The 23,050-nt window shown below is 36.4% G+C and overlaps 1 protein-coding gene across 2 annotated transcripts in view; it reads left to right on the forward strand.

Annotated features, from left to right (window-relative positions):
* Positions 1–4,392: 4,392 nt before the first annotated feature.
* Positions 4,393–23,050, forward strand: part of npas1 (neuronal PAS domain protein 1) — a 70,081-nt gene continuing 51,423 nt past the window's right edge. Inside the window, exons 1-2 of one of the 2 annotated variants that reach the window (XM_051130281.1) lie at positions 4,393–5,284; positions 20,027–20,202. In XM_051130281.1, coding sequence (XP_050986238.1) covers positions 20,108–20,202 — 95 coding nt within the window. In that variant the 5' untranslated portion in view covers positions 4,393–5,284; positions 20,027–20,107. Of the gene's footprint in view, positions 5,285–5,595; positions 5,730–20,026; positions 20,203–23,050 lie in introns of those variants that run through there. The other variant, XM_051130283.1, reaches the window with a different exon arrangement.

The following is a 23,050-nucleotide window of genomic DNA, read 5'->3' on the forward strand; positions in this document are numbered from 1 at the left end:
TACACAATTCCTGGAAACTGAAAACATCCCAGTTCTTGCATGCCCAGCATACTCACCGGACATGTCACCCATTGAGCATGTTAGGGATGCTCTGGATCGGCTTATATGACAGCGTGTTCCAGTTCCTGCCAATATCCAGCAACTTCGCACAGCCATTGAAGAGGAGTGAACCAACATTCCACAGGTCACAATCAACAACCTGATCAACTCTATGCGAAGGAGATGTGTTGCACTGCGTGAGGCAAATGGTGGTCACACCAGATACTGACTGGTTTTCGGACCACCAGACTTTCCTGTCTGTTTTCAACTGTCCTATCAAATAAAGGCAGAACCCCATAAATATAACTTAAAAAATAAATTAATTAATTAAAGCTGAAATATTGATAAATACTATAATAGGAAATAAACAATACTCGAAGAACACTGAAATGTTCTAACAACTACCCAGAACAGCTAAGCAACCATATAGCAACACTCTGGAAAAACGACCAACATTATATTAACAGGATTGCAGTGGTATGTTTTACATGAGCATGCACCACTCACATTATCTTCAGCACTAATTAATTAAGGAATAATTGATGATGGTTTATTCGAAAATAATGCACACCTGAGGTGGTGATATGGCCACGAAGCAAAGAGGAGAGTCAGAGAAATACAATATGTGCTTTCCATACATAATAAAACTAAATTTTGTAGGAAAAACGTGGGGATAATTTGTAGTCTTTGTCTTGTTGTTTACTATATTTATTAGGTTGGTCAGTGTCATTGTGTGTTTAGGCTGTAAAGAAATTTAAAATAACTGAAATCATTTAGTGATATGATTATATGATCATATAATGTGGTCAAAACCTTCCTGGAACTACACACTGCTGTGTGTTTCCCTAAAAATAATTGCACACCTTAGGACGTTTGGTAGCCAATCAGATTAAAGCATTCAACTGCCCCATAGTATAAGTCTTTTTATTAGGCTTATATATCAAATATTAAGTTTAGAGGAGAATTCAAAGCTGAAGTCTCATGGTCAAGACCTTTTAATGGACTGCAGCAGTTTTTGAGCAAAAGGGAATTTAGTGGTACCATATAAATACTTGCAGCATGAGACATTTTGGTGCTGAATGTAGTAGCTGATAGCTGGTAGCTGATTGATGTTGATCAAAGAGAGTTTGTAAGCCATTTTGAACTGCATCTGATCTAGAGTATTCATGTTGGGATAAAGATGATTTCTGTCATGCTTATGCCCAGACATCTTATCCTCCTGAAGCATTTAATGCCTTATCATCAGTCCATCGCTGTTACATATACCAGCTAAAAACGCATGGCTTTGAGTCAGAGAATTCAAAGGCTTGTTCATCTGATGCTCCAAATTTGAAAACTTTGTCTGATAGAGTAGCATTTGAGATTCAAGATATAAAGCAACTTCAAAATAGAAAATTAATAAATAAATAAATTCTAACTTCATCTTTTTACAGTCTTTCAGGTTAGAACTGAAACTTTCAATAACTACACCTGTTGGTCCTCTACTCGGACACCTGTGTGGCCTTCTATGGAATTAATAAATATTACTATTGTAATATTTCACTGTATTACTAAACTATGAAATATATATGGCTTATATACGACTTTTTTTTTTTATTTTCAAATGTTAAACCCTCAAACTTTTATTGTTAATGCGAACCAACTTTCCCATAAGCGATTTCACTATGCCATATTGCAGTTCTGTTGTTATTTTGATTACTCATGCAGCCCTACTGACTAACTAAGCAGTTAGTTAAAATAACGACTGCTTTCAAACAGGTTTCCTAACCACTCCCCTTCTCTGTCAGAGCCCTGCCCCTAAAGCCACTCTATTGGTTGAGACAGAATTTGAAGAATAAAGAAGGTCATGCAGTTTTGTAATGGTAACATTTATTTTTCAACTGACCCAAAAGTATTTAATGTGCTAAAAATTAGCACACTAAATACTTTTGAAGATTAGATTTTTTTTTCCCCCATTTATTGTGGTTCAGTAATGGTTGAAGCACAGTTGTTCTATGGCAGAAGCTGATGTTAATACAGTGAGTGAATACTGGGCCTGTGCCAGGGCTAAAATGGCCCAGGTGAGGACATCAGGAGAGGACACTGCTTAGTGTGTGTGTGTGTGTGTGTGTGTGTGTGTGTGTGTGTGTGTAAAATCGACAATAACACTCTCTGCGTTATAACACTGTCTGAATCTTTGCATCAAGGACACTGGACATTAGATTCAGTGACTTACTCTACAGTGCTGTTGTCTTTCTTACAGTCTCTTCCAGTTGCACTTTTCTCTGTGTCATATCGTGTTTATGCTCTCTCTTCTTTTTCTTATGGTAGTCATGTTTGTGGACATTGGCTTTGTTGTCTTGTCTTCATATGTATTGTGGCGGGAGGAGCAAAACGACAGACACAGTGGGTGTGACGTCAGGCCTCGGAGAGGCTTGTATTAAACAATAAGGTAAACAAAAATGTCCAAAGGGGGAAATAAAAGTGTCCAACATAAATAGGGGATCTGGTGTCCTCGACGTGGAGGGGCAGTGTTCAGAAGGGAAGGGTCCAGGTAAGGAGCGGAGTCTGGCGGCCGCACTCACTCCCCGCCGAGGTCAGCGGCACGAGGGGCAGCGGCTTCTTTTAGCGGCTTCGTCCACTTTGGCCACAGCACTTCCTGGGGCGGGTAAATCGGCCTGGCATCCTGGCCCACATCCGTCTGAAGGGTGGTGATTACCAGACGGGGTGATGATGATCATTAGGGGGGTAGGCAGCTGACTCGTCACATTTTGCTATAAAACTGACAGATTTTGACAGCTGAGACTGAGCTTATTGCTATTATTGGGTGGTTGGCGAATTCTCAAAATATTTTGACTTCTTCCTCGTAATTTCAACTTTATTCTCAAAATATTGACTTTATTCTCAAAGTATGACTTTAATCTCTTTAATCTCTTTTTAATTTTTTAACATGCCACTAAAACGCTGTCATACCTATTTAGGACCTTTAACTTTTTTGTTTTATTTTATTTATACATTTATTTCACATTTTACATTATTTATTTATGAAAATTAAACAATGTTTTCTTTTAGGTTTTATTTGTTTTGCGGTATGTTCATTGCCAAACTCCAAAATTAGGGTATTTTTAATGGTTAAAAAAGCCGTTATTTCATATGTAAAAGTTAATAATGAAATCAATAATGATGATTAAATCAGATAACATTGAAACTGTTATATGGTCATGTTACAACATTCTCCACCTATGGGGCATATTGTCACATTTCTCTTCGGCTCTTTTGAAATAAATAAAGAAAAATGTACCCCCTGTATTAATGGAAAAAAAAAAAAACAACAACATACACTACCAGTCAACAGCAAATCAGCATATTAAAATGATTTCTGAAAGGATCATGTGACACCAAAGAATAGAGAAATGATGCTGAAAATGTAACTTTGATCACAGGAATAATTAACTTTTTAAAACACATTGAAATAGAAAACATAGAATTAGAGTTATTTTAAATAGCAAAACTATTTGAAAATGTTACTGTTTTTGCTGTACTTTGGATCAAATAAATGCAGGCTGGTGAGCAGAAGAGATTTCTTTAAAAACATTAAAAATTTTGCTGTTCAAAAACTTTGGACTGGTATTGTATTTGTACTAAGCGTGTGAAATTAATGTGGAAAAAAAGAAATACTCTGAACCCCAACAACTGGCAGTCAAAAACTCTCCCCAACTCTTTTATATCCACAAAACCACAAACATGAGATCCATCAATTGAGAATCACTGGTGGTACGTCCTCATTCAGACAGCTGGCTAAATGTGTGTGCTTGGGCTATCAGATGTGTGTTTGACAACTTTGCAGTCAGCTGTTTAAACTTCTGTGAGAGTCTTCTATAGTCTGGACCGTCCCGCTGCCCTTTATTTCTCACTTTCTGTCCCATTCCCTGACAACAGAAAAAGCAAGGGATCTCTACACATTTTCCACGCACTTTGTTTTCTCTTCACCTCCGCATCACTTTCCGCGTTTTACAGCCACAGACATTCTTTTCTCCTCCTTCCGGAGCGCTCACGCCAATTTTTGGCTTGACATAATCTGAAATGGTGCTTAAGTGAATTTATGTTGCGCCCAGTGCATTAACTTCTGCCGTTTTTGCCTTTATGTTACGGAGAGCTTTTGTGCGAGTGCACGGAAGAAAAAAAAGAGAGAGAATGAGAATTTGAAACCCAGACCATGGACTAGACAGCCTATCAGTATTCAGCAGAGAAAGTGAGTGATGGAGAGAGAGAGAAACGGAGGAAAGAAAGGAGGAGGGGGTGATGTATCAATATTCTGAGTAGTGTTTGAGGGCAAGAAGAACGAACTGGGGAGGGGCGCGGGTGCAAGAAACAGTCCGAGCGGGTTTATTCGCTCAGTGTTTGTTAGCCTGAGCCCATTGGGGCGAGATGATATCGCTAGAGCAGTTACGTCGAGGACGTAGACTCAAGTAGGTGTTTGTCTGAGAGAAGTGTTGTTCAAGTCGAATGTGACGGAATCTTAGCCCAACGCTAGCCATAACTCCACTCTCCCTGCTCTCTTTTACTCTGTGTGCTAATCAGCATTTGAAAGGCAGCTTTGACAGTGAGAAAGAAAAGTGAGGGCAGCGGGGAGGAGGGAGTGTAAACGAGAAAGAAACGAGAGAGAGAGATTGAGTGAGAGAGAGAGAGAGAGAGAGGGAGAGAGAGAGGTAGGGGCCGTACAAGCATTTCTTTTATATTTACTAGCGATTGAGTAGAGAGAGAGAGCGAGCGGGTGAAGAGACGACCGGTGCGTGCAGCTTTCCCAAGAGGAAATGAAAAGAAAAGAAGCTCAACGAGGAAAGAGAGAGAGCCAAAGCGGGGAGCACGCCAGAGAAGGAAACAGACTCGCATCCTCTAACTCCAGTCATATCTGAGACGATCCTGCTTGGAAAGTGAGGGAGGAGAGAGAGGGAGAGCGCGGTCACCGCTGCTGCCGTGCGCCCACAAACACACGCACGCACGCTCTTGCGGCAGCAGACCGCTGTGTGTTCGCCTGCTCTTTTGTGCCGGCAGCTGGGATTGTTCTTGCCCCGTCTGACCCCCTTGTCACCCCCCGTGTGAGTGTGTGTGTTTGTATGTTTGTGTGGGAGCGCGAGGGGTCCCGGAACGTGGACTGAGCTGAGGGGAGGGTCACCGGTTTGGCTGTCCGGACGGCAACTGAGGAAGAGGAGGAGGGAAACATCTGCCCCCAAAACAGCTGCGCAGAGGTGGACATGCACATCAGGTGAGTCCCCTTGTAAACGCAACTTCCTCTTCTTCTAGTCCACATGCCAGACTGTCACATGCATACCTGACAATGATGTCTCAAAGGGTTTCTACTTTCCTCCTAAACTTGTTGATGGCTTCATGCCTGCAGGCTTGGCTTCCTGGGAAAGTTTTTGGGAAAGACACTTTGCTCATAAGTGCACTTGTCTTTCATTGACAGAGGTATTGGGAACGGAGGGGAGGAACGCTGGGGTTAATTGTGCGGACCGCCTCGGCTCGCTCTCAAACATCATCTCTCACTTAATTAGTGGATTTTACAAGATTAGTGCGCTTTGCATTGACGGCGTCTTCTGTGGAAGGTAGTGAATGGTAGCGGCGAGACGGCCGTCTTCTGTTATCTGATGTCTTTGGATTTAACAGCTTCTCCTAAATGACTGGATTTGTATTAGAAATGAAAAGCACGGGTAAATATTAACCTTTTCCTTCGTCAGTCAGTTTGGGCTTAGCGTGGGATTATTAAAGAATTTAAATAGTTATTGTAATGATGTGTTGTAATTCAGTTCTGCTTGTTTTTTAAAATTAACTTTTTGTTAAGGAAAAATCAAAAATCCACTTTTTTTGTTAAATGGATAATTAATATTTTAACAAGAAAAGTTATAATAATCATTTTAATAACTTGTTAGCTCACAAATCTGTTTTAATTTGTCACACGTTTTAGAAAATTAAATTCTTTTGAAATTAGCAACACCTTTAGTCAAGTCCTTTTGTTTTTATATGTGACCCTGGTCCACAAAACCAGTTTTAAGTAGCATTGGTATGTTTGTTTCAATAGTATGGATCAAAATTATACATTTTTCTTATATTAAGTAAATTAAAATGTATCAGAACTTAATTTTGATTAGTAATATGCATTGCTAAGAAGTTCATTTGGACAACTTTAAAGTCATTTTTCTCATATTTAGATTTTTTTGCGCACTCAGATTGCAGATTATCTCAGCCAAATCTTTCCATATCCTAACAAACCATACATCAATGGAAAACTTTTATTTAGCTTTCATATCATGCATAAATCTCAATTTAAAAAAAAAAAACTGACTCTTATGACTGGTTTTGTGGTCCATATATTCACATTACACATATTGCATGTGAATATAACGAATTGCTACAGTAATAATAATGACAAAGTGTATTTTTAAGCAGCTCCACAAAATATTAAACACATGAAATCAATGTTTCGCTATTACTCATGTATTACTTATGTAATTACAATGTTATTACAATGTAACAAACTATATTGTGAAGTTTAACTACAGTTTTCATTTATAAAGTGCTTTTTCTCAGCTAGATTGCTTGATAAACAGAAAATTCATGCTGTTTATTTGTCATATAGCTATGCTGGACAGTAGGTATTATAGGACAGGAATTATTTTGACACTTTCACACTTACTATGTGAACAGTTGCACAGGAAAAACACAAAAAAGTGAGCGAACTTGCTTGGGATGCTGTCGTTTTAGATTTAAAAGGGTGGACGTTTGCTTGCTGTTGTGTTTTGGTCAATAGCTTTGTATTAGTCTGGGAATCTACCTGTTGCTCTATACAGTGTGTATTTGTCTAAACACACTGTAAAAAGTGAAAACAAACAGATGTCAAGCTTAAGCTTTTCTACCTGATATACCAGTTTAAAATCACTGTGATTGTGTAGAGTAATGTAAAGTTATTCAGTCATATTAAATTATATTTTTTTACTTAAATAAAAGTTGTTTATTTAGTACGTACATCACATTTTTGGGGGGTTACCTAAACTATTTTATACAGTTTTAATTGCTTACCCTGGTGAGGATAAATTGTCTTTCTTTGTTGTTGTTTAGATTCTGTCTGGACAGTGTTTGCTGAAGAAAACATGTTACTAATGATTGCTATAATTTAACATAGTTTAACTATATTAATCACAGACTCATAAATTATCATTTTATTAAGAGCGAGCCATCCTCTTAGTAAAGCATACACATCCAAAGACTATATCCGCATTTGGGTGTGCATCTCGGAAAAGAACGTGAATTGAGAATTGATAGAAGTTATGCAGGTATGTACGAGGGAGCTATAGGACCATAAAAACCGTCACACACAAACACACACACATTCAGAGTGGGACAGACAGGCCTGGTGACAGACAGTGTCAGCGAGGTGTCAGTGAGAAGCTGTTGGTGTCACACTTGGTTGACCTGATCTGTGGTCAGGCTGTCCACTGCAGCCCGTTGTGACTCCTTACATAACCACTTCCTGCCACTCACTCCCAGCCCTGCAGGGACACGCGCGGATATTTATATACTCAACATACACACACACACACATCGATATGCCCTTATAAACACACACACACACAAACAAACAAGAGCCCCTGTCGATATACAGACCCCTCAGTCTTCTGCAGTCAAGGAAGTGTGATCTTACTAACTGCTTTTGACCTACTGCAACCTGAAAATTATGACTTATCATCCATAACCTGTACATAAGCATCACACAAGTGAGAGAGAACACCTTGCGAAAGAATATTTTCATTACAAATAAGCGTATTTTCCCACAAGTTCACACCAGAAAGTTTTACTGCATTAAAGTAAGTAGTAAGTTTTGGGAAATAATTATTAATTGGCATTAAAATAATGTATCAGTTTAAAATAATCTTCAAAGTAAGCTTAATTTTTTTTAATGCAAAATATGATTTCTCTTTTTTTTATTTTTATAATGAAATGTCATGAACAGACAGGTTCGTGAAAGGTTTTGAGTGATTCACACATGTTCTGCAGTTTTCCGTGTGGAAAAACAACACACATACGCTCTGTATATGTCATTAAAAATATCCTAGTTCAAAATCCTGTAATTCTCACTGATGTGTAAATGGTATTCTGCATTGCACAGGTGTTTTCAATGATAAATTGGTGTTTAAATGCACTAATATGGCTGGATATAGACTCAAGGCTTTTCTGTGGCACCATCTGTGGTTGTCTGACCCTGTGTGTGTGTGTGTGTGTTTCAGGACCTGTTCCATGCCTAAGGGGCTGAATACTGTGTGTGTTTCAGATTTAGCAGTATTCATTTAATACAATTCTTTAATATATTAAATGCATATTTCCCCCCCCTCCCTCCATAGTCCATTCATTTTTAAAAAATTATAGAACTGTGCACATCCATCCTGAGTCAATGAATTTTACAATATTCAGTCTTGGAAAAACTGAACAACACATGTTCGTATTGAAATCTCTTGAATTAAAGACAATTATTATGAAATCTCTGAGAGAGACACATGTAACACTCACTGTTTTTTTTTTTTTTTTTTTTTTTCCTAAGCAGAAGACAGAAATAACCACATGCCCTTGTCTAGGAAAAAAAAAAAAGTTGAGATATTAAAGAAATCTCATTTGTGATTTTGTTTTCCCCCCATGGGGATAAATACAAAATATAGAGAGAAAGGGATGCTGTTAACTTTCTTTGTGAACATCTAATTTTGTCACAGTTGAATGATTGCTTATGTCCTTAGAGCTTCAAGGCTTGAAAAAATCTGAAAATTACTGATATATTTTCCTCTCTCAATCTTTCAATCCCATAGTCACTATTTAGATATTAAAAATCTTATTTAAAAAAGAAACTCGCAGCATGTAATATCTCAGGGGCCAATCGAGCATCCCTTCCGCTTTTGGCGGGTAGGGTCAGTTTGATCTAATCAAATGGGGTATTGATTCCATTTGATAATTAATGGGCCAGGTGAAGATGAAGACGCAGCCTCCAGCTCTAAGGATTTGAAAGAAACCTTGGACTGGGAGTGATGGGAATCCGCCAAGGTCAGCGGCAAACCACGAGAGCCGCGTCCGAACAGAGCGCAGAGCGAGAGAGCTCCAGTTTAAATGAGATAGCGAGAGAGAAATGCTGTTGACCAGAGCTGATTTATCAGCGTTCGAAGAAAACGAGACAACATCTGACTTCCTAATGCTGGACTTCAAATGCAGGGAGATGTGAAGAGAAATTAGTATTCTGCTGAAACAGCTCCATATATTGATGGAAAACTACATGCAGTATATATACGTGTGTGTTGCTGAACTATTTGCACTTCAAAGATATCGGATTAATAATTTCAAAAGCAAATGTAATTGAATGTTACAGGCTATAACATCATTTCTGCAGTTATTTATATTAAAGATTACCTTGAAATGCTCTTTAGAAGTGCATCAAAGACTGAGAGGAGGTAAATTATTGACATTTTCTTTTATGCATGACTCAGTGTTAATCTTTTAAAGATGACTTTTGTTCTCTCGAATGATTTTAGTGACATGGCTGATGAGTACTTTGTCTGCGACTTTTGCATCCCTTACATTAATAACAAACGTGAACTTCTGGTAAAGATTGCTGATGCTAATTAAGCCAAAGTTTGCCGCAAAATAAACATTTTTTTTTTACAAAAGAACAAACTGGAGTTTTAAAATGACATTCAAAATCAATGTGTTGAACTTAAGGTATCGATTCAGTATTTCAAAAAATAAAGGACAAGAAGACAGCATATGAGCAAAAAAATATTGGAAAACAATTAGAAAATGTACATTTTAAGTTTAAAAACAGCACTTTAAAATGCTCCGTTTCTGGATGTTACAATACATAGTAACAGTTATGATGTGAAATGCCTGTTCATCTGCTACTGTGTCTATCAGAAACTTTTTTGACCAAGAATGGCAGCTGAAGCTTTTGGTACATAAAATTTAAAAAGTACATTGAAAACTATATTGACAGTCTTTAACTGTAACTTTACATTCTAGCTTTAAAATAAATTACTTCAGTACAAATAACTGAAATATACTTTATGTAATACACTGTAAAATTAGAGTACAAGAAAATTGCAAGAAAATACAATTTCAGTTTCTCTACCTAAAAATTCTACTTTTAATTAAATGTGTTAATTGTCATGTTTTTGTAAATATTTGTGAAATTTACTAGCAATTGTTAAAATTACTGTATTATTGTAGTTGGAAACTATTCTGTCTTCACCTTCATATGTGACCCTGGACCACAAAACCAGTCATAAGTGGTACAGGTATATTTGTAGCAATAGGCAAAAATACATTGTATGGGTCAAAATTATCGATTTTTATGCCAAAAACATTAGGATATTAAGTAAAGTTCATGATCCATGAAGATATTTTGTAAATTTCCTACTGTAAATATATCAAAACATAATCTTTGATTAGTAATATGCATTGCTGAATAGTTGTATCTTGACCAAATACTGTACTATCCAAACAAACTTTAGCTTTCCAATTACAAGTCTTCTCAAGCAAATGATGAGCAAACTGTCATTTTTGGATGAACGGGTACTTAAATTTTGTCTGGAGCTGAAGGTGAAATTTCAGCATCAGTTGTCAATCCCTCAGTGTCGGATTAAACTCTAGAAAGTTATGGCTAGAAAGCTGTGTGATGTGACCGGCCCGCCACAGCTGTTTGCTGTTTAGATTTATTAAGAAAAAAAGGGAAAAGGAGGCGGGTGCCAGGAAAGAGAGAGAAAGTGCCCGATGGCCACATACAGGAATTGTTTTCTTCTTCTGTCAAAGGCATTCAAAGGTCAAAGTCACCAGAGTCACCCTGCATTACAAAAAATGAATAATCCAGAATGTTCCAGAGGTCCTTCACGCATCCTCATACCACTGCATGTGACATTTAAAACGGAATGGCAGTGTTATATCTGGCCTGGAAATGTGGGACCAATAAATGTTGTGTGAGAGAGAAAAGAGAGGGAGTTTGTGTGTGCGCGTGAAAGAGAGTTGGTAATAGACGTGGTGTATTGTCTCCGTGCAGATTGGCTTAAATGTGTTCATTTTCCCCATTTGGCAGCTCCATAGGGAGGGGCGGAGCGCACTAACGAACCTCTGACAGCTGGAGGCCCTAATTAACGATCCCCTCTGAAAACAAACAGCCACAGGCTCGCCAAACACACACCCAGGCTCGGTTTGCTCCCGTACCCCCGGCCCGAGCCAAATAACACCATGTACAAGCCATACACAATTCATACGTGTTCCAGTTAGGATCGACATCCTTGTTGCTGTCGGAACAACATTAGAGTTAAAAAATGCTCATTTTGTCATTGTTTACTCATTCTCATGTTGTTCCAAACCAGTGATGTTATCATCACCTAAAACTATTTCAAAGAAGCCTGTATTTGAAAATAAATAAATTAATATATAAATATTAGATTTGGACTTACAGAAAATTAGTCATGTTTAAGTTAAGTTGACAAACTACAACAAAAAAGACAAAAGTACAACAAAATTGCTAAAACAAACTGAAAATAAAACTAAAATATATAAAAATAAAAACTAATTGATTATATTAAATGCTATTATGTTTTTTCCAATAAATTTAAGTTTGTTTTTTTTTTTTTTTTTCTCCAGTTGTCCGTTGCCCTTCATCTCACACTCTATTTGAATGGTCTCTAATGCAGCACTGGGCTCAAATAATAAATGCCAAAATGTATTTTTATTGTTCACTAGATGGGTTCAGATTAGTACTGCAAGGGAGAATATTTCTTTAATGATATTGCATTGGAAAATATCTGGAAATGCTTGTGTTTTTAAGTAGTGCTGTCAATCGATTAAAAAAATTAATATAACAAAACTAACTAATCACCGATTTTTTATTTTTCTGAAATTAATTGTGATTAATCCCACCTAACATCATAGTTTTAAAATATATTTTTATGTTGCAATTTCATATTCAATCTTCAAATCAGTGCAGAAATAACATAAAGACAGTATATATATATATATATATATATATATATATATTATGACTGAAATCACTGATACTAAACTGATGTCTCTAGGAAAAAGTTTTTTTATTATTTTTTTCTATAATATTTAACCATTGATTATAGCCATTCAAAATTACAGTATAACTGAGAGCTATCAATTTTAACATTTATTAGCCTTCAAAAAAATAACAATTTCTAATTTAACTCATTTTTTGGTGATTTTCACCTAAATTTGATGGCCCTTAGAATATTTTCTGCTATGAATATATGAACATATTATGTATCAAAATAAAGACCCGAGACCTGCTTTAAAATAAACAAACAAAAAAAAAACTATTTTATTCTACCTTCATGTGTTCACGTTTTATCATCACTTGAATGCAGATAGGTTTCATCAGAAATACAACATTTTGGACAAAAAAAAAAAAATGCATTTTTATCAAAGCAGTGCTTTTTCAAGCAAAATACATTCAGATGTCATATTCTTTCACCTGTACATAATTATATGAATACTTGAAATTGCATTTAACAAACAGACACACACACACACACACACACACACACACATAAATACATTTTAAATATCCATAAAACACATACACGCAATAGACAACGCACACACATATACATATCCAAATCGACAGGTTATCGGTTTATCTCCGACACAACTATAAATTTCAGTGTCTATAAAGGCATCTCCCTCACTGACTACTTCGTTCTGACCAGATTCAAAATGGTCAAAACATGAGTGATCGGAGTTCGAGTCCATCAACACCTCCAGTGTCTGTTTAGATGTAAGCCTCTTCATTATCATATGTGATATGATCTACATTTTCTCTGATTCTTCCATTGATGCCGATTGTCTTTGGCACCTGGGAGACCCGGAAGTCCCGTAACTCATTCGAGGAATGTGCCAGGGCTTTCTCTACCGTAATACACATAGAACGCAGACTGCCATAGAAACTCATCAATGGTGGGGAAGCATTGTCTCTTAATTGACGAGATATCTCGTCAATGGCGGGGAAAGAGTTAATTGAAATTAAAACAATCTTCACATAAACCTATCATTATGCCCTTCAGCAAGCAGGAAATATACAGAAATCAAATTAAGTGTTCAAACACTAAATACCAAGTAAAAAATAGATTAATTTAAAACTTAAAACTAAAACTTAAAACTACAAAAGTTATTGATTTCCTCTTTTTCATTTTGTTCTTTGATTAATAGACATCACAGAGCTGGGTTATTAGGTTATTAGGTTATTAGGATTTCCGTGCTGAAGTAAAGGTGGAGTGCGTCTCTCAGAAGTCTCCCGTTTGTTGTGATTGTAAAGACGTTCTGCGTCTAAATAAACGCACTTCTTATCAAGAAAAAAGAGAAGAAGAAGCAGCCACACCCCTGTGTTAAGTATTTTTAATGCTGTTAAACTGGAAAAATTAATCCATATAACTAGAAAATACAACACTTTAAACTATACTTGTCCCCTTTTAGACAGCATGCATTATTTTTACAAGTTTAAACCAATAAGTATAAAGCACAATGATTTCAAAGTGACATGAGATCTTACAGAGATTTGCAAAAAATAGAAATATATATATATATATATATATATATATATATATATATGTCAGTATTCTACTTTCGTGGCATGTTTGTAGCTGCCAAGTTTCAGCTATAGAACCATGCAACATCCGGTAGGTGATGCTTGCTCGCTCTCATTAGCTATTGGGGGCATCACATGTTTGATAATTATGATTTAAGTTTAGAGATGCTCCATCACGATGGGATGCAGTTAAACAATCATAACGACTCCACAATAGAGGATTTTTTTGGAGAAAAAATCATTTGCGACAAGCCTTGAATCGGGCCACGACCTCTGAATGTTCGGGGAAGCAAACCACCCTTAAAATCAGTTTTAAAAACTTACAGTGCCTTACAGTGTATGCAAGTAGTGCTAAAATAACTGTTCCAAACCTGAATGATTTTCTTTCTTCTGCAGAACACAAGAAAAGTTACTTGTTCATAAATCTGTTGATATAGTGAAAGTCGATGTGGTCCAGAGCAATTCCATTAAACTCCATTGACTTCCAGTGAAAACTTTTATGTTCCACAGAAGAAAGTATGTCATAAAGGTTTGAAACGACATACATTGCCTTCTATGTGTACCTTTTTTTTTTCTCTCTCTTTTTCTTTTTCTCAGTTAATGCACCTCGGCATTGCTAGCATTGCTAGAGTGTAGGCTGCATTGTTTGAGCTGTAAGAAACTGGTTTTAGACCAGCTTTTAAGGCACAATGGCAATGTGTCTATAATAAGATCTACAAATTTTTTAGAGTTTTAGAGATAACCGAGCAAATGATTAATAGCTAAAAAGTTAGAAAACATGTAAAATGGAAATTAACAGAACCTTTCAAAAGTACTAGCAAAATATGTTTTATCCAGGAACATGTCCCACTTGGCTAAATCACAATTTAGCTTCATTGTACGATTGATGCGGCATATTGATTCACCAAGTGCTTTAACAAATAGCTCTAACACTGCCAAATATTAATTTCTTGTAAATGTCCAGTCCTTCAGTGGAGGACACTGCCTCTCATTCTCAGTTCTGTAGATGTGGTGCTCTTTACTTTATAGTTGACTTTCACAGCAGACCGTGACCTTCTCCGACGCCATTGTCCATTTGCGAAGGGCATGAATGCTAGCACACCTTGCATCAAGGTTACAGAGTTAATTGAACAATTACGCTGGACAGGACCTCCATTATGTTTGCGGAGATAGTGAGGATGCCGAGCGAGATCCCACATGTGATTAGATGAGGAATGATAGGCTAAAGACCAGAAATCACTATGTGTGTGTGGTACAGTTGCTAATGCTAATTGCACTCCTTCACATGTAGACGTGTTTTGCTCGTCCGTGTGTTCTTCTGATCTTTTATACGTGCCAAATTTTAAGTGTTGAGTTCTAATGCTTCATTTAGGCTTCACCTTTATCACAAGAGGTATAAATGAATGTAGAACATATTTACCCCATTTTTTTCCCCATAATAGTAGTCGCGGCCATTTGTAAATTTTATGGGTCTGGCTTCCAGTGTCATTCACTTCCAGTTATTTTTAGCTGTATAAAACAGCTAATTTTGCTGCTTGATTTTGCATGGTGTGTCTTACCATATTATTTGAATGTATTATTTGAATTATGAACACATTGGTTTGTAGTGCAAACAGTTTTACCATTAGCTGCACTTTGTTATTCTTCTCGTTATTCCCCTACTGCAACTAACGAACCGGAAGTCTTATAAATTTACAAAAAACATTTTACTTCCACGTTGAAAAATAAGGTGGATAGCTCAGATTTTGCTCAGTTCAGGTTGATATTTTGTAAACTAAACATTAGTTGAGTATGATTTACAAGAAAATACTATGTTAGTCTTTCTACTTCAAAATTTCATGTTTAATTCAGTATGTTTCTTTGTAATTATTTGTGAAATTTACTTGATTATCTGAGTGATAATTGTTTCAAAATCATTGATTCAAAAATTAAAATTTGCTCAAATTCAAAAATTGTTTTAGATTGTTTTAAAACATATCGATTGGGTCTATTTCGAGAAGAACAACCCGAGAAACATGAAACGTCTCCATTTGCTTTTCATTAAATCTCAATGATGAGAAATAATTTAGATATTAAAGAGACATGTAAAAATGATTTGAAAAAAGATTGAGTTCACACAAAAATACTATTTCAGTCCTTCTACTTCAGAATTTACCAGCAATTTCTGAGTAAAATGGTTTAAAAAAAAAAAAAAAAAAATTCCAGATTGTTTTAAAACATATGGATTGGGTCTATTTCTAGAAGAACAATCGGAGAATCTTAAAACGTCTCCATTTACTTTCCATTAAATCTCATTGCTGAGAAACTATTTAAAAATTAAAGAGATGTCATACTCTGTACAAACTGATATAAACAAGGATTATTAAAGTTTGTTTCACAGAAGAATACCATTTTAGTCTTTCTACTTCAAAATTTCATGTATAATTCAGTGTTTCTTTGCAATTATTTGTGAAATTTACTAGCAATCTCTGAGCAGAAATTGTTTCAAAAATGGTTTTAAAAATGATCATTTTCCTTTTTTATTATTAATCATTATTTAGAAAAACAGAGAGAGAGAAATCTGAGAAGTGAGAAATTTCCTCATTTGCTTTTCATTGTTTCTCATTATCAAGAAACAATTGAGATATAAGAGATTTCATGCACTGTAAAAAATGAATTGGTCAAAGAATGTTGGAATTTGTTTTATAAGAAAATAGTATTTCAGTCTTTTTACTTCAAAATTTCTTGTTTAATTTAATGTGGATTTTTTTTTTTTTTTTAATAAAGATTATTTGAGTGCATTTTACAAGGAAAAACTCTTTGACTCATTCTACTTCATAATTACACATTTAATATAACATGTTGTTTGCCAGTTCTTTTTAATTATTCATGAAGTTTACTAGCAATTTCTGAGTAAAAATTGTTTCAAAAATCATTTTCAAAATCATTATTTCAAAATAGTTTCAAAAATTGTTCCAAAATGTTTCAGTTTCTAGAAAAACAATCAGAGAAGTGAGAAATTTCTCCATTTGCTCTTCATAGTTTCTCATTATAGAGAAACAATTGAGATATTAAAGAGATTTCATACACTGTAAAAATGATTTGATCAAAGATTGTTGATGTTTCTTTGTAGTTATTTGTGAAATTTACTAGCAGTTTCTGAGTGATTGTTTCGAAATCGTGCTTTTCCAAATCAGCGTTTAAAATGTGTTTAAAAAATCATTCCACATTGTTTTTAGTGTAGCATAGACATATCGATTGGGTCTATACTGTTTTACTGTTTGACATCATGAGTCATTTTTTCATGGGATTCGTACTCAAGGATTCCACATCCTAAATCCATTCCGTGCCGGCTGAGCTACCAAGCAAACTTGTAAAATCCCAAAACTGAAACATATGGAGCTGTAATCATAACTGTGTACGAAAATGATTACAAGTGCTCACTATTTTACCGCCTCTAGTGTTCATTTTTGTTGGAAACTGCAGTGACGCGCTTATTGGTACAGTACGTATTACTGTACGTATTTATTTTCATCATGGGATTAGGTAGAAAACTTCTGTTCTGGGCAACAGAACAGGGTCAAAGAGTTGTATTACACTAACAAGCAGATAAAAGCACATCCCATACAGTCTCTACAGCTCATGCTAAGCTGTTGTGAGCCATGATGATGTTCTAGTCCTTGTCTTGGGCTCACCTGAAATTAACAGGGCTTTATACAAGTTCATGTTGTGTCAGAGGTGGCATCGACCCATATGATAAATTCGCTGATGTTGTGCTGCTTGTGTGTGTGTGTGTGTACTGTGCCAGGTCAGGTCAAAGGGGTAGTGTAGGGCTATGGCATGTAGCCAGTATGACTATGTTGTGATTTACCCAGAGCTGGCCAGCGGGCATCTCACGCCTGTGGGTATGGCATCACGCTGCTGGAGGGCACACTGGCCCTTTAAATGTCATAGAGATAGAGCCAGGATGAGCACTGTGGCCAAACAACCCTGGAAACTCATGGAATTGGAGTCTGTTTGTGTGTGTGTTTGTTATTTGGGATTTGCTGTATGCCCACAAGCCCAGTTGGATTTAAAGAGAAAAAACTGTTATTGTATACGTTTTGTAATAAAAATAACACTGTACATCCAACCATACTTGGATATACATACAGTACACCAAAGTTAAGCGTTATGTACTATATGTGACCCTGGACCACAAAACCAGTCATAAGTAGGATGGGTATATTTGTAGCAATTAATCAAAAATACATCGTATGGGTCAAAATAATCTTTTATGCCAAAAATCATTAGGATATTAAGTAAAGATCATGTTCCATAAGGATATTTTGTAAATATATCAAAACTTAATTTTTGATTAGTAATATGCATTGCTAAAAACTTCATTTGGACAACTTTAAAGGGGATTTTCTCAATATTTAGATTTTTTTGCACCCTCATATTTTCAAATAGTTTCTCAACCAAATATTGTCCTATCCTAACCAACATATATCAATGGAAAGCTTATTTATTCAGCTTTCAGATGATGTATAAATCTCTGACACTTATGACCGGTTTTGTGGTCCAGGGTCACATATAGCAAATCTCAGCTTTTTGTTAGATTTTCAAAAAATTTAACTTACACTGACCAAAATTATAAACGCAACACTTTTGTTTTTGCCCCCACTTTTCATGAGCTGAACTCAAAGATCGAAGACTTTTTCTATGTACACAAAAGGCCTATTTCTCTCAAATATTGTTCACAAATCTGTCTAAATCTGTGTTAGTGAGCACTTCTCCGTTGCCGAGATAATCCATCCACCTCACAGGTGTGGCATAACAAGATGCTGATTAGACAGCATGATTATTGCACAGGTATGCCTTAGGCTGGCCACAATAAAAGGCCACTCTACAATGTGCAGTTTTACTGTATTGGAGAGGTCTGGGGGGGGTCCGAAAACAAGTCAGTATCTGGTGTGACCACCATTTGCCTCACGCAGTGCAACACATCTCCTTCGGATAGACTTGATCAGGTTGTTGATTGTTGATCCACTCCTCTTCAATGGCTGTGCGAAGGTGCTGGATATTGGCAGGAACTGGAACACGCTGTCGTATATGTCGATCCAGAGCATCCCAAACATGCTCAGTGGCTGACATGTCTGGTGAGTATGCTGGCCATGCAAAAACTGGGATGTTTTCAGCTTCCAGGAATTGTGTACAGATCCTTGCAACATGGGGCCGTGCATTATCATGCTGCAACATGAGGTGATGGTCGTGGATGAATGGAACAACAATGGGCCTCAGGATCTCATCACGGTATCTCTGTGCATTCAAAATGCCATCAATAAAATGCACCTGTGTTCGTTGTCCATAACATATGCCAGCCCATACCATAACCCCACTGCCACCATGGGCCACTCGATCCACAACGCTGACATCAGCAAACCGCTCACCCACACGACGCCATACACGCTGTCTGCCATCTGCCCTGTACAGTGAAAACCGGGATTCATCCGTGAAGAGAACACCTCTCCAAAGTGCCAGATGCCATTGAATGTGAGCATTTGCCCACTCAAGTCGGTTACGACAACGAACTGCAGTCAGGTCGAGACCCAGATGAGGACGACGAGCATGCAGATTAGCTTCCCTGAGACGGTTTCTGACAGCTTGTGTAGAAATTCTTTGGTTATGCAAACTGATTGTTACAGTAGCTGTCCAGGTGGCTGGTCTCAGATGATCTTGGAGGTGAAGATGCTGGATGTGGAGGTCCTTGGCTGGTGTGGTTACACGTGGTCTGCAGTTGTGAGGCCGGTTGGATGTACTGCCAAATTCTCTGAAACCTCTGAAACCTTTGGAGACAGCTTATGGTAGAGAAATGAACATTCAATTCACAGGCAACAGCTGTGGTGGACATTCCTGCAAAATTCAAAATTTGCGACATCTGTGGCATTGTGCTATGGGATAAAACTACACATTTTAGAGTGGCCTTTTATTGTGGCCAGCCTAAGGCACACCTGTGCAATAATCATGCTGTCTAATCAGCATCTTGATATGCCACACCTGTGAGGTGGATGGATTATCTCGGCAAAGGAGAAGTGCTCACAAACACAGATTTAGACAGATTTGCAAACAGTATTTGAGAAAAATAGGCCTTTTGTGTACATAGAAAATGTCTTAGATCTTTGAGTTCAGCTCATGAAAAATGGGGGCAAAAACAAAAGTGTTGTGTTTATAATTTTGGTCATGTAAGTATCTTCTGTAGCTTCTGAAGGGCAGTACTAAATGAAAACAAGTATGATATTTAGGCAAAATATGAAAAATGTCCACCCCCCGCCTCCCCCCCCTCTGTAATAGTTGCATAAGAGTTTATATCAGTACTTATTTGTCTCTTCCTCCTGTTCTGTTGTCTTTCAGCTCTTCTGTTGGGGGTCTCGGACTGACATAGCCTCAGCAAATCACAGCCTGAATTAGACGTGGCGGCCCATAGGGGGCGTGATGGCGGCCATGCCGTTCGTCAGTGAGGGGAAGTGTGTGAGCGTGGAGTGGGACTTCCTACAGGGGCTCCTTGCCAAACCACCCACCTTACCCTGGTGAGGAAAAACACATTCACACATACACAGACATGAGATATGTTTTATTTTTTCCCAAACTTCCATTTTAATTTTTCTGTATTCTGTTTTTTTCCATTTAAATATTTCTGTATTCTTTTTTATGGTTCAGTTTTATTAAAAAAAGTCAAAAAGCATGTCCTCCAAAATTTGTCATTCCATGACATTCCATATTATACTGTAAATTCTGTTTTTATGACTAGGTTCCAGTCATAACAACATCCGTGTTTTCTTTTTCACAGACAAAACAGGGCCCTACACACATATACCTTCATGCATCAAATAAAGAATCTTCCCAAACACACAGATAACAATTCCATTTCTCTTTCGAGCTTTCGCTCCTGCCACGGCTCAGTGTAAGCCTTTGGTTTGGATCCATTAGCAGGAGATTAACTAAGTTTTAGTAGAATTATTAATGTCTGCTCAGCTGTGGAGGATATAAAACTAAACAGAATCAATGGCTCCGTATTGATTGAACCCTCCAGGGTCGTCTTAGTACAACGATGAGATGTTCTTGGAGACTTTTTTACTTGAACAATGCTGTTTACACATGGAGAAATCTCACAGGGCTAAAATATCCGATCTACCATGACACATACAACACAGTGACACAGAGCAGGGGTTCACTTTTTGTTTTTATTTTTTTGTCAGCTGAACATTTAGAATGATTTTTAGAAATCACATAATATGCAAGTAAATAGATAAAATATTTAGGCCGTCAGCACAAACCGTCTTTTGTCCTTAAAATCATACTGTCTGGTTTTACTAAAGACGTGCAGTGAAGAATTAGCGCTGAAAAATCATGGACACAGTTATTTTTGCACCTGACCTTATTAAATATGCACCGAAGTCGACACAGTGGTGGTCCGACTGTTACAGCTCACTCAGGGCGGGTCTAAGGTAAGACGGCCATGTCAATCAATTATCGGTCTGTGTATTATTGGTCTGTGTGACATCACACCAACAAGAAGCTGAGAATCGCTCAATTTAAATATATTACTTATAAAGATTAAAACAATACCACTGGGTGAATTTTTATCATTATGGGGTGGATGTGTACACACACTGCCAACACACATTTATGTTCAAACAACAAGTAAAAATGAGTTTTGCATCTGATGACCCCCTTAATTTATTTGGAATACCAGGGGAACACATTATTTGAACATAACAACTTGGAACCCTCAACTATGAGTCACGCAATACAAGGTCTATCAAAACTTCTCGCAAACCTTCTTTTTTTGACCTCTGGTTCTTTTCAGCCTACTATGGCTTCCTTATTTTTTTTATTCCTTTATTCCTTATTTGTGACTACGGCAATTTGTGCTGTTCTTGGTATATTGCATTGGTCAATTTGTAAATGAGATGCGCCTGTGTTCTGTAATTTGTGCATTGTTAGTAAATCACCACAGAAATTTAAACGTCCATAGGCACTATTTTGGAGTTGCACTCTCGTGCTAACTTGCTGTTTAGTAAAACTGTCCCTTAATCCTTTTTTACATTTTTTTTGTGGTAAGCATTTTGATATTTTAGTTGGACTTAGTACACTCAAACCTCTTTTAGTTGTGAAAGTGTCTCAGTCCACATTACATTTAAACTGATGTTTTTGCAACCCAGTCAAACTGAAAAAAATAATTGTTAATTAGGTTTTCTTGAAATAATAATGAGCATTATATTTTTTTAACTAATTACAAAAATGCAGATAAAAATATATTACTATTGTTAATATATTTGTAGTTAATAAATATAGTTAATATTTGTGGACCTTGGACCACAAAACCACAAAAGGATATTTTTTCTGAAACTGAGATTTATACAACATAAATGTTACCCTGGAGCACAAAATCAGTCTTAAGTAGCTTGGGTATATTTGTAGCAAAAGCCAAAAATATATTGTTTGGGTCAAAATTATAAATATTTCTTTTATGCTAAAAATCATTAGGATATTTTGTAAAGATCATGTTCCATGAAGATATTTTGTAAATTTACTACCATAAATATATCAAAATATAATTTTTGATTAGTAATATGCATTGCTAAGCACTTCATATGGACAACTTTAATGTTGATTTTCACAGTATTTTGATTATTTATTTGTTTATTTATTGATGTATAAGTCTCAGTTAAAAATTTTAATGACCCTTATGACTGGTTTTGTGGTCCAGGGTTACAAATAAGTGTGGTATGGTTTGTTAGGATAGGACAATATTTGATCGAAATACAACTATCTGAAAATCTGGAATCTGAGGGGGCAAAAAAAAAAAAAATTAAATCAAAAAAATAAATCTAAACATTGAGAAAATACCCCTTTAAAGTTGTCCAAATGAAGTTCTTAGCAATTTATATTACTAATAAAAAATTATGTTTTGATATATTTACGGTACAACGTACAAAATATGTTCATGCAACATGATCTTTACTTAATATCCTAATGATTTTTGGCATTAAAAAAAAACTATTTTGACTCATATAATCTATTTTTAACTGTTGCTACAAATATACCAGTGCTACTTAAGACACTAAGTTTTGTGGTCCAGGGTCACATTCTATAATAATAATATTACTTTTATATTACACTAAAAGTAACAATACCAATATTTGCTTAAATTCACCTTCAAACTTTAAACATTTCAAATCCTCAAGTGTTTTTTTTAGGCAGAATACTGCTGAAATACACAATTATGTGAATGTGTAAACAAAGTAAATCTTTATTTCCTGCATTCCCAAATGCAAGTTAAACTTGCAAAATGTGCAGAGCTGCAGTTTATTATGTTTACTGTGAACCGACAAGTTCTGAGACGATGAGGAAAAAACAAATCACGAGCTGATT

Source organism: Labeo rohita, chromosome 15 (assembly GCF_022985175.1).
Source record: "Labeo rohita strain BAU-BD-2019 chromosome 15, IGBB_LRoh.1.0, whole genome shotgun sequence".
Taxonomy (NCBI): Eukaryota; Metazoa; Chordata; class Actinopteri; order Cypriniformes; family Cyprinidae; genus Labeo; species Labeo rohita.